General features: G+C 30.6%; 3 protein-coding genes across 6 annotated transcripts; all 3 read right to left on the bottom strand.

Annotated features, from left to right (window-relative positions):
- Positions 1–837: 837 nt before the first annotated feature.
- LOC108742755 (F-box/LRR-repeat protein 20) lies at positions 838–4,969 on the bottom strand. 4 transcript variants are annotated; one of them, XM_025977112.1, is made up of 8 exons: positions 4,582–4,674; positions 3,803–3,943; positions 3,431–3,628; positions 2,915–3,376; positions 2,655–2,846; positions 2,360–2,461; positions 2,095–2,307; positions 838–1,917 (listed from the first exon to the last, which is right to left on the bottom strand). In XM_025977112.1, exons 2-8 carry the CDS (start codon positions 3,824–3,826, stop codon positions 1,810–1,812), a joined length of 1,299 nt encoding a protein of 432 aa, XP_025832897.1. In that variant the 5' UTR covers positions 3,827–3,943; positions 4,582–4,674; the 3' UTR covers positions 838–1,809. The 4 variants fall into 4 exon arrangements, with proteins under 4 accessions (XP_025832897.1, XP_025832898.1, XP_025832896.1 ...); XM_025977113.1 differs by having other exon boundaries at positions 4,555–4,643; XM_025977111.1 differs by lacking the exon at positions 4,582–4,674 and adding an exon at positions 4,152–4,548.
- A 620-nt stretch (positions 4,970–5,589) lies between these two features.
- On the bottom strand, positions 5,590–10,058 carry LOC108742760 (TBC1 domain family member 31). Its single transcript, XM_018478073.1, has 9 exons — positions 9,297–10,058; positions 8,812–9,238; positions 8,578–8,726; positions 7,908–8,346; positions 7,501–7,855; positions 6,801–7,436; positions 6,350–6,738; positions 6,134–6,262; positions 5,590–5,793 (listed from the first exon to the last, which is right to left on the bottom strand). The coding sequence occupies exons 1-9, from the start codon at positions 9,368–9,370 to the stop codon at positions 5,620–5,622; spliced, it is 2,772 nt and encodes a 923-aa protein (XP_018333575.1). The 5' UTR covers positions 9,371–10,058; the 3' UTR covers positions 5,590–5,619.
- A 100-nt stretch (positions 10,059–10,158) lies between these two features.
- LOC108742761 (hydroxylysine kinase) lies at positions 10,159–12,134 on the bottom strand. The gene is made up of 4 exons (XM_018478074.1): positions 11,739–12,134; positions 11,260–11,459; positions 10,755–11,171; positions 10,159–10,432 (listed from the first exon to the last, which is right to left on the bottom strand). Exons 1-4 carry the CDS (start codon positions 12,022–12,024, stop codon positions 10,250–10,252), a joined length of 1,086 nt encoding a protein of 361 aa, XP_018333576.1. The 5' UTR covers positions 12,025–12,134; the 3' UTR covers positions 10,159–10,249.
- Positions 12,135–12,692: the final 558 nt, after the last annotated feature.

The raw sequence follows: 12,692 nt of genomic DNA, 5'->3' as shown, positions 1-12,692 counted from the left end.
TGTGATTACACTATTACAATTGTAATATTTGGTGTATGTTGGGCTGTCTATACATCATACCATAAATTATAGTTTAATTATAAAAATATATATAAANTCCTAACAAATTTACAACTTCCAATCCTTCACAAAATCTAGCAAGACAAACCACTGCTTTTGATGTAATTTGTCTGCATCCTTTGCTAATAAAGCTTTTCAATTTAGGACAACCTCTTGCCAAGGCTTCAACACCATTTTCAGTAACATTTCCACACCAACTAATATTAATATGTGTTAACTGAGGACAACCATCACTAAGTGCCTTTAACGATAAGTCTGTGATTGCAGCACAACTATCTAAATTAAGTTTTTGTATTTTAACACAATGTTTTGCTAAAGCCTGGCAAGTTGAATCTGTTATTTTTTTGCAACCATTTAGATTGAGATCCTCTACATTTGGACATAATGCAGCTAATGTTTTCATTGAACCATCTGCAATGGACTGGCAACCCCTTAAAGATAGCTGTCTGAGAAAACCACCACATCTTCTAGAAATATTTTCAATTATTGGGCCCTGAAATACATACTGAAGTGATACACAAATTATTATTTCTTTATAATAGCATACTTCTACATCTTTCTGAAAATCAAATAAATCAATTCTTTGCCAATTTGAACCATCTAAAGCTAGAACATTCCAAGCTTTTGAAACTTGGGCACAGCGGCATAATGATACAACATATTTAATTAAAGTTCTCGACTGGATGTTATGTCTTTTGTCTCAGGGGGCGTAGCCACGGGACTTCGATACTTAATAAATACATATAATGAATAAATAATAGCATAAGTACCCTTAGTTTATTTTTATTTCAGTATGAGAAACAAAAGCAGTTTTTATCACAATTATTTATCCGAAAGTATATAAATATAAATAATTAATGGTAGCAACTAAATGTGTAATACTGTAACGATTTAGTAGCTAATCATCAATTTTTGATTTAAATTAAATTCACGAATATATATGTACATTATATTAACAAACTTGTTGCAGCTTTGAAATCGTAAATATACAAGAGTGTGTGGTATTTAGCAAAATCTTTACATCATAAATTAAAAACAAACATTTAAATCATGAGCTTTTAGAAGCTTTCAGTAAATTAAAATTAAATACTGCCTCATATGAAAAGGAAAATGATACAAAAAAGAGGTTACTTACTAATTCTCATACACATACTATAAATAACGACAGTGTCAGATTATGAATTAAATAAATTGATGTTTACATTAATATTCTTTTATACTTTACGATTACAAGGTTTGTATTGCAGTTAATACTATTTGTTGAGAAATCTATTTTGCTTTTACCTCATTTTAAGCAATTATTATAGTACACCGGCAACGAAAAAGCAACGTTTACGTACACCACAAAGAAAAAGGTTGAATAGGGTGTAAAAATCAGGAATGGGTCACAACCGTTACAAAAGGCCACTATAGTCTAGAAAAATCCACTATCTATTCATTTTTGTTTTTAAAAATGTTTCTCCAGGTTCTGTTTCTTGCATAAAAATATAGTGGTCTGAATAGATACATAAGAAACAAACATTTCTTCAGTGATACTGGTAAATTCATGTAAGTACACTTTTTGATTTTTTTATGCAATACCATCGTAAACTGCGACCTTCAAATGTCAAAGAACCAAGTTCAAGAGGAACTTGGCTGCGCACACAAAATTGAAGGCTATTCGTTGATTACATTTTTGTTTTCGCACAAAACCCTGTGTTCTCAAACACATAATTGTTACGGATCATCAAAGCCGTGCGGGCAGCAGTCTCAAAGAATAATACAACATCTGCAGTAGCGTTGGCGCGAACCACCTGCTGAAGGAGGAGGAGTAACTGGAGCAAAATAAGCGTGCACCTTTATGTTGGTTAAATGACTCTGAAATTAAAGCACTTGTGTAGGAGGATGTAAAACATAATAGACACTACGGGAGGAAAATTTTTAATGAAAATGAGCATTTTGTGATTAAAAGTACTTTATTGTTTGTAGTTGTTGATAATGTTAATATTCAGTGAGATCAAAAAGAAATGATTCCAACTTTTCCAAAATACTTACTCGTAGTCTTCTAATTCCAACTCTGGTAATTAGCTGGCAGTCATAAAGTTCTACACGTTGTAAGTTATGGCATGATGTGAGATGTTCTAGAGAAGCATCGGTTATTAAAGGGCAGTTATCTAACTCCAAAACGGTCAAATTTTCGGCTGCACATGGCGACATTGATAAATGTCGAATTCCTTCATCAGTTATCAGTTCACAATGAGAAAGTGTCTAAAACTAATTATGTTAAACGTCTCTTACTAAAAATGCCAAGAAGGTGTACCAGGTATTCTATTCGAGGACACCCCATTGCTAAATGTATAAGGGTTGCATCTGTAATCAATACACATTCGTCCAAATCCATTTTTTCTAAATACCGACAACTCTGGAAAAGCAATATATTAATTTCAATTAAAATTACATTAAATTTATGATATGAGCAGCATACCATCTTTGCTGCAAATAGTAGTATGTTTTTCAAAATTATTAACAAATACTATTGCAGTTGACTGAATACCGCATAAAAAGGTCAGGGTGGTTGAGGGTGGTGGAAGGACAATAAAATGTATATTACATACTCTTGCTAATGCCTGAAAACCAGCATCGGTAAATTGAGAACAGCCCGCTACTTCTAATGTCGAAAGATAGGGGCATTGTTGAGCTAAGGAGATCAGGGATGTATCTGTAAGCTGAGAGCATCCTGAGAGGCATAAATAATGTAATTTATTACATTTTTCTGCCAGGACTTGGACTGCTTCATCTCTTAAATTCTGCAAAAGATTGATTTTCCAATGTTAGAACTTTTTATGAAAATTAATTGTAAATTGACTGGACTCACATTACATCCTAACAAATTTACAACTTCCAATCCTTCACAAAATCTAGCAAGACAAACCACTGCTTTTGATGTAATTTGTCTGCATCCTTTGCTAATAAAGCTTTTCAATTTAGGACAACCTCTTGCCAAGGCTTCAACACCATTTTCAGTAACATTTCCACACCAACTAATATTAATATGTGTTAACTGAGGACAACCATCACTAAGTGCCTTTAACGATAAGTCTGTGATTGCAGCACAACTATCTAAATTAAGTTTTTGTATTTTAACACAATGTTTTGCTAAAGCCTGGCAAGTTGAATCTGTTATTTTTTTGCAACCATTTAGATTGAGATCCTCTACATTTGGACATAATGCAGCTAATGTTTTCATTGAACCATCTGCAATGGACTGGCAACCCCTTAAAGATAGCTGTCTGAGAAAACCACCACATCTTCTAGAAATATTTTCAATTATTGGGCCCTGAAATACATACTGAAGTGATACACAAATTATTATTTCTTTATAATAGCATACTTCTACATCTTTCTGAAAATCAAATAAATCAATTCTTTGCCAATTTGAACCATCTAAAGCTAGAACATTCCAAGCTTTTGAAACTTGGGCACAGCGGCATAATGATACAACATCTAAGTAAGAGAAGATTCTTAATATTAGTTCTTTTGGCAGCTTCTTGTTTATAAGTGCTTCATCATCACAAAACACTTTTGTAAGCTGAAAATAGATAAAGTGTTAAATATAACAGTAATTAGGTAAATACATTTACAATAGATTTGAAACAAATATGTACAGCAAGCACTTTTTTACTGCAATTTATAAAGTGCAATAAAATTGAGAAAAAAAAGAGCCAAAAGACATTTACACATATAACTATTGCACATATCAAACCTGTTTCACTGTTTCCACAGTCATACTGGAATTACTTTGATTGAACTGTTTATTTTTGCTCTTTTGGCGCCACCAAGAACGATTTTCAGGTCCCAGGACATCTAAATTACCAGACTCTTCTTGGATATGTTTGCGAGCAGACTATCATGCAAGTAACATGCAAATAAAATAAAAATAAATTAAAGAGAAACAAAATAAAGTAATGTAATATAGATATAAGCCAGTGTAATGAACATCATCAAAATATGAAAATTAGATATAGTGACTTCAATAAAAAAAAGGGGTAAGTGCTGTAAACAAGAATGGTACTGATATCACAGGCAAGAATAGAATAACAAAATATGCTTACATAAAGCTAGTTAAATTCAACTAGCACTATTAATTGTAGATATTTTAAATACAATAAGTCGAATATCAAATGAATTCACATGTGAATCATGCTACCTATTACAAGGAAAATCAGTGCATTCACCTTCTCACCATTTAGCAAATTTACAGTTATTGTAAGGTTAAGATCAATAGATTGTATGTTTATTGCCTTAAAATCTCAAATTCGAAAATAAATATGCTTGAAAAATGAAATTTTAACAGACAGTTGGGCTACATCTTAAGTTGTTTTTTTTTTACTACAAAAATACTACGTGGGATCACATTCGATTTACACAATTTCATCAAACAAAGACAAACTAACAATTAACATTAAACAGGATATAGGCTTAATATCAGTATGCTATAAGTATTTTCGCACTAACATAATGATAACGATAATAAACAAAAACCTAAAGTTTGTAGGCAAAATTGATACTGGAAGTCATTGTTCGAGAAGTCAGCTGTTTCACATAAACACTACGCACAAATGAAAATCACGTAGCATTAAAATTAACAGCATTACTTACCTCAAATTTATTTCTGCTCACATAACTCATATTACACAGATAAATAACTTTGCAATTATATTTTGTATACAATGGTTTGCTACAGTGTCAACATGAAACGTTGCTTCACAAAAACACAACCAAATATGCTATGTACTGTACGTATCACTTTTATAAGCCTTAATGTTCGCCTTGCTATGATAGCTTCTCTTGTCCTCTACAGTGTAAAACAGCATTCAGTAAGCGAATCAGAATCCGTAGATTTGTTTACGGACACTGTTATTGGCGAAATTTCTTTTGAAAGAAAAGACACCCCCGCCACTACATGTCTGACTTCTGAAAAGGTCGATGTACAGGTCATTATTATAAATTACAAATACAAATCGACAATTTTATTCAAAATGCGATACCTACTGAAAATTATTGTAATTATTTGCTTTACCATCCATACAAAAATTGTCATTACCAGCAAATTGCTTTAGTACAAGATTATTGTCTGCCTAAAGTTTTCACTGGAAAAAAAGACCCACAAACGATGGGGCTAAGATTCCAGCGGTCAAAGACCGAGCAGACGGAACGGCTAGACGGGATGATAAAATAGTAATGGATAGTTTCGCCAAACAAAACCGTTAAGATTATAATTTAATTCAGCAAGGGTTTAAGTTTATTCAAATTTAATGCAAAAACAATATTCCAAATTCAAATTAACTCCTTAATGAATGTTTAGTAATTTAAAGGCGCAATATTGTATTTAAACGGTTTTTTCTTGTATGTATACAGAGTGTTTTAGGAAAACTTTTTGCGCAAAAATTTGTCATGCACCCATGAGCCATGTTATTACCAGTCGTTCTGAAAAGCTATTACTTAATAGCTGTATATTTATACAGGTATAATAAAATAATGGCTATTGTATACTATTGAACATGTTTAATAAGAAGATAGCTATTTTACAGAAGAACGAGTTTTTCTAAACCTTAGTTTTCTTTGTTTCCTTTTACACTGGGGTGGACTTTCTGATATTTCCTTATTATCACAATTTTCTGAGCTTCCAATACTTTTCAATAAAGAAGAAACCCCTTTTTCAATATCTAGCGATGCAGATTCTAATTCTTTTAACTGAAACAATAACAGTCTTTAGCCTATGCTATCGATAATATTATTAGGAAATGTGTATTTTTATTTTGGTTAATCGAGCAATTTCAAAAGAGTTGAAAGTACATATCATGGAGACTACATGGTATATATTTTCAAGATAATAGAGTGATATTTTTGAAATAATATTGCAATCAGCTCAACGAAACGATAAGAAAATTTAAAAAGTTTACACTTATGGTTAGGCAACCCAAAGTACGCATAAGTATAATTATACATATTATAGCATAACCAGTTTAAATATGTAACATATCTATATTGGGTAATCACGAAATTATTTTAGTTAAAAAGCACACTCCTTTACCTTGTCTTTCTCCTTATTTTCACTTATTAATTCGAATTGAACTCGTTGAATTAAATTCTCAATAATATTTTTACTGGTTGTTAAACACAGAGCTTTATAGTAGTCGGTTCTTTTGTTATCATCTTGTACCTAAAATGGAACACTTTTACAATGAGAAAATGCTCTTAACGTTTGTATTTTTTTTTAGAAAATACTCATAGTTCATGTAAATTTTACCTCTTTTATATAATCATGCAATTGGTTTTGCAATGACTTTAAATCCATTTGTTCCTGTGTTAATGAATGTTGTTCTTTTGGTTTGCTAAAGGCACTATCAATGTTAATTTTTTGTTTAACAATGCTGACATAATTCCTAAGAAAGTCGTTTTCAGCTTTTGCAACTTCTAATATTTCATTGTTCTTAGTATTTTCAATATCATTTCTCATTTTAGTTAATTTTTGTTCTTCTTTGAGCACATTTTCTTTTTGTAGTTTTTCCTGATATGCATCCAATAGTTTCAATTCTTCCTTATATAAAGCCATTCTCATTTGTTCTAATTTCTTTCTCCTTTTCTGAATCTGTTCGCGTTCATTCTTTATTTCTTCTTTACAAGCGATTTCCAGTTCTGTGTAATATTTCTTGATTAAGCCATTGTAAACTGATAAGCTATAATATGCTGGTACTTACTCTCTAATAGTTCATTTTTTGTTTTCTCTTTTTTAATTTCATCGACTTTTGTTTTTGTCTTATTTATTATATCTTCCAAATGCTCTTCCTCTTTTTGAATCGTCTCCTTTTCATTTTCTAATGTAAGTAGTTCTTTAGGATCTGTACCATCCACAAATATAATCGAAGGAGAATCTATGCATTTTGGATAATGGCCCTCCTCTAATTTTGCAAATTCATATAAATACTGTTTAGGGTGATTTCTTTCACATGTGCTATTCATTAATTTATAAGATTTTGAAATCACTTTTTTAATATCAATTGGGTTTGCATTATGATAAAAATATTCAAATTCATCTCTGGAGTGCAAAGAAAGGAGCACTTCACGGTTTACAATATTGTACGCAACTACACAAAAATGTAAGAAGTACGGTTCGTTTGTCAAAATGTGGTCCCACAAACAACACCAATCGTCGGAGGTAAGAACTTCGGAAAAGCATGTTTCTAACAATGGCCAAATATATGTTTTTGGGTGTGATAAAACTGACAAATGGGCTGCTAAAACCTGATCATGTTCCAGTAACAAATTCCCGATTATTCCCAGAATATTAGCAGGTGGTAGTGGGAAATATTCAAACCAATACTGACACCAATTAACTAAAAAAAGATGCTCTACATTTTCATTCAACTTTAATAAGTAAACTATATGACACACACTTACTAATTATTGTGCAAACAGCCTCAAAACAAACGACAGGATTATTTCTAAAGATTTTTACAAAAGGAAATACAAATATTGGTAAATACGAAACATCCTTCAGAAATGGGCTCCATGTTACTAAATTTGATAGTAATCTGCGTAAATTTTTTAGATACAACTTATTTTCTAGGGGATATTTTCGTTCTAGATCAGGAAAACATCGTTGATAGACATTATTTATAAAACCATTATACAATTCATTATTCTTTGGTAGTTGTAGCAACTGTGTCCAAATTTGTAAACGAAAATGATCTGGGTATTTTCCAAAGATACTCAAAATATTTTTCAATTTTTCGATACTCAGCATTTTCCTGACCTACAATAAAATTATAAATAACGCTTGGAAATAATCGACAAGCAAAATTTACCTCTACTTCTACAGAAGAAGAGTCTTTTATTTTAAATGAGTTAATTTTGCATTGGTCAGATCCTCTTGTTTGTGCTTTTTTGAAACGTGAATTTTTTAGTAACGAATTAAGTTTATAAACATTCATAAATCCTTCGTTAAATATGCAAGCTAAATGTTCACCATTTGATGAAATACTGAACTTTGCTATTTCCTGAGCATTTTTGATTTGGTTTATGAAACAGTTTGCTTCCATGTCATAAAAATAAAGTATTCCGTTTCCTGCTAAAATTGTAAGCAGTTTATGGGCCCCACCGTCAAAAGGCTGCGGAATAAACTGGATATCTTTAACTGAACGTACAGAGCTTGATAGTTCGATAAAATAAGAAAGTGAAAAGTCATCCAGCAAGAAAACTGCTAGATAATTAGAATAACCACCTAAGACCATAACTCTCCCATTTCTAAAATATAAAGCACATAATTCATAAGCACAACACTGATTGACCTTAGGCTAATCAATTAATAAATAAACATAAATGTAATAAAATAAGTTTATGAAATTGTATCTTTTTAGCATTATTATTTGTAGTAGAAGTTAAGGACTCCCTGAAATACACACAAACATTGAACTATTCAAGTTTAAAAAAGAAGGTCCTAATTGCTTAAAAATAATAACTTAATTAAATATGCACCTTGTAATGGATATGCAACTGATTTTTCCTTTATACCACGGAGCTGAAGAAATTTTCTTAATACATTGTAAATCAGAATATTTCCATATCAAAATAGTGTCATTACTTACACTTGCCAGTATATAACTTTTTTGTGGTATAAATAATGCCTAAGTAAAAATATGATAGCTTTAATTAATACAATATCAAAAAAGAATAACTAATTATTTAAACTGATTAAGTAATTAAACTTACAATTTTCAAAGTACATCCTGACTCAATTGAGAGGACTTGCAAGCGTGAAAATGTCTTAAAATCCCAAATTAAGCCTTCCCCTTTGGACGCAGTTAAACACAACAACTCTGGCATAAATGATATACTTTTAACAGAATTAGTATGACCAGTAAGTGTAGCTATAGGTTTAGATGTTTCCACATGTAAAATATGTACTTCACCATAATTTGTACCAACAACTAACTCATAATCATTGAACTCAGAAAATTTAAGAGCAGTTGAAGATATGTTACTAGGAAAACCCCAACATCTGTTATTGTAGACATCAAGTATGAAAAGATTTTTACTGTGATCTGAAACAGCTAATAGTCTACCAGTCTTATTAAAACTTGCATAAAGCAGCCTTATTTCTCTATTCAATTGTCGATGATGTAAGGTTAACAAAAGCCTGAAAAAAAAAACAATTTCAATTTATACAATCGACATTTAGGTGAATGAATAATTACCCATCCTTATCAGCTGGTTTTGTTTCAAACACACGTTTTTTTAGACTATCACTATGAAACACATTGAAACTCATTTCTTTAAATACAATTAATAATGTAAATTATACAAAAACTAAATTGTAATTTTATATTTTTCTTAAGCTTCTTCCAATCATTACTAGTACGAATTATCAACTACACACTTGTTATTACTAACTCAAACCACCCGTTACTTTTCTATAAACGACAACTATCTTTCCAAGTATATTTAATTACTAAAAGGCTTTTCAGAAAGAAAATTATGATTTAAATTCTACGTAAAATTTGTTGGTTATGTTTATTTAAATTGGGCAACGGTTAGAAGTTTCCATAGATAAGCAAATTTCCATAACTACTGGAAGTAGAAACAAAACAGAAAGGGCCATAGCCAAACTGTGTAATCAGGACAGACATAAAATTAATTAACTAAAATAATTATTACGTTTTTACGTAATTATAACTTAAAATCTAGTGCAGCGAAGTACACCAACCAAGACATCGCGGGTGACTAACTGAACTATGCAGGTGTAATTGTAATAAGCTTATTCGACGCACCTGATTGGCTGTTACGATGGCGGCCATCATACTTTTCGAGACTAGGTCAAGTTCAGTACATTGCCCTTTTAGAGGATTGCCGTAGTAAACAATATTAGGCGCCACTTGTAATAATTAATGTAGGAGAAATTTCAAAAACGTATAATTTAGTTATTTCTTAACCGATTTCGATGAGGTCTTCAAAAAAATTTAGGAAATTTAATGGTGCTTAATGCTAATACAAAAAATATTGTATAAGTAAGGTGTAGGTACATCTAAATCTTTATCAGAAGAGAGCATTAATAATAAATACTAATGCACTGTCTTATTTAATTATAAGTTTTAGCATTATTCTGTTAAGTATAACATTTACAACAATATTTATGTACGTTATTATACTTTTAATAAATGTCCAATACGTTTCTCCATGTTTTCAATAATTCTTCATCGGGTTTGCTTCTTAGCCTTTCAAGTAGATTCCATCCTTCTCTTGCTGTAGTAAGTATGTAGTGGTTTTCAGGGTCTTTTAGAAAAGAATACGCACCCAACATGAGAGATTGGGTTAATCTTGCTTCAATGCAAATCTACAAACGTTTTTCTTAATTTGAAGTATGTTAATGTCAAACAACTATTTTGCATGTTTTTTTTTTAACATGAGAAAGAATGTATGTAGAATTTAGGATGAATTATCATTAGAAGTATGAGTTTATTATTATAAAAGTTAGTTTAACTGGCTACTTACATGGGTGAGGTAAATTTTAAGTTAAAAAAATAAAAATAAATACACACACAGTTTACTTTTCATTAAAAATGTGTGCATTTATTAACCCTGTGGTATTAATGAAAAACGCGAATTGCTGTGTTAAAACAGCGAATATAATTATTAATTAAAAACAAAGTTTTCACCTTTAACAGTGATAATTCAAGGTCCGACAATTTTACATTTTGTAAATATCCTGCAAGTACAAATCCTCCTGATTCAAGAGTTTTAGTGGTAAGCATGATGTACGTCATGGCAATGGCAATCTCAAACAAATAACAGGAATAGTGACTGTCTCCGAAGTCAATTATTGCTGATACAAACCATCCTGTATCGGAATTTCCATCAACGATTAAGTTTTGCTCATTTATATCTCCATGAATTAGTCCTTTTCTAAATTTATCGTAGTTTTTTAAAACTTTTTCTTCATAATTATTTATAATATTCAGAAAAACCTGTAACTTATTATCTTCTTTAATTGCAAAAGTAAATTCTTTTAGACGTGGAACAGAATTAAGCATCCAAATGGAGCTGTGCGATTGATAAACAGGGTTATCAAAACCCTAAAAAGATATTTACGTTACGGGTTGCTTCTTAAAATAATATTTCAAGTATTAAGCTGTTTTGAATAAGATAAATGAAGTAATTTACTTGAAGTATTTTGTCTAATTTCCCAACAAATATTCCGATTTCAAACGATAGGTTATTGGATACGGGAATTTCATGAAGCAATTTTCCTGGTATAAATTCGAGAAGTCTAATTATATGATATCCACTTTGTAACTTTTTTGTATAAAAGTATTGACCGTACTTGTTCTTTACAGGTTTCGGACAATGCACATTATTTTCATCTANCACTGCGAAAAGGAAAACGAATTGATTTAACAATGCAAAAAGGAAAGCTTCTAGATAAATTTTGCCGGAGTTAACAGCCCACTTTATCTTTCAAATTCCGTTTTCTTGGTCAATGATAATAATCGTCAAATTAATTAAACTTCATCATTCATATAATGTCGTCAGTCTTATGACTGGTTGGACACGCACCTCCACTCTATATTTTCTTTTCATTTATAATTTAGTTAGAAAATTAAAATCCCAAAAGGGAAATTAGAACTTAAAGAGTTTCTTACTCAAGAAAATTAATAAAGATGTTTGCGCCTCTATAAAGCAAGGATTTTTGGAGTCCAGAGAGTTCAAAATTTTTAACACATAACCACTTTCACTTATTTTTTCAATATATGCGTTATCCGTAACGCTGGTCACTGAAACTATATAATTTTTATCGTCGTAACCATTTAACTCTTTTATGCTATCGCAATTCAAGCTATACAGATCTTTAATCATTGTTTTAGACGCGTCTTTTGTAACTTCAGGTTTAATGGATTGTCCAGGTTGTAAAATATTTTGTTCAATCATGATTGTTTCCTATACTATTGATTAACCTTTCTTAAACTATAATATTTAACGGCAAAAATTATATTTAGATATTACAACCACGTATGCAACATAGAGATAGAGATTTATAAATGAAAGCGTTTATCATAATAATTTTTATGCCTACATACAACTGATAATATCAGAATAGTATCTTAAATAAATAGTTACATTGAACTTGCGATGATAATAGACAGAAGATAACAACCAAGCAATTTAGCAATTACATGTAATAGTTCAATTGAGAAGCCCTTTAAAAACATAATTCAATACAATCCCTCATAATATTGAATGAAGCAATTTGGGACTCGATAAAAAAGCAGTTGATTTAATAATGTAAAATATTCATGGGTTTTCAACCAAATTTTATAATATAATAACAATTAGTAAACAAATAATTAATTTCACGTAACAAAGTAATGTATTCTGTATGTTGGGTTGACTGCATATTACATTAAAAATTTTAATTCAATTGCAAAAGAAAAATATAAATTGGGATCCATAATTGTGACTATAAGGAAGAAAATATAATTTAAAGATGAAAATTCATCAATCTGCTTCAATTAAACCTGAATTATACTTCAATTTTAACCTTTGTTTAAAATTGTCCCGGCGCCTCCACCAAAATTTTCAATAACAGAATACATTAC

Source organism: Agrilus planipennis, unplaced genomic scaffold (assembly GCF_000699045.2).
Source record: "Agrilus planipennis isolate EAB-ADULT unplaced genomic scaffold, Apla_2.0 scaffold367, whole genome shotgun sequence".
In the NCBI taxonomy this organism is placed as follows: domain Eukaryota; kingdom Metazoa; phylum Arthropoda; class Insecta; order Coleoptera; family Buprestidae; genus Agrilus; species Agrilus planipennis.
Note: the sequence above shows the minus strand (reverse complement) of the source record. Positions and strands in the feature narration are given on the sequence as shown.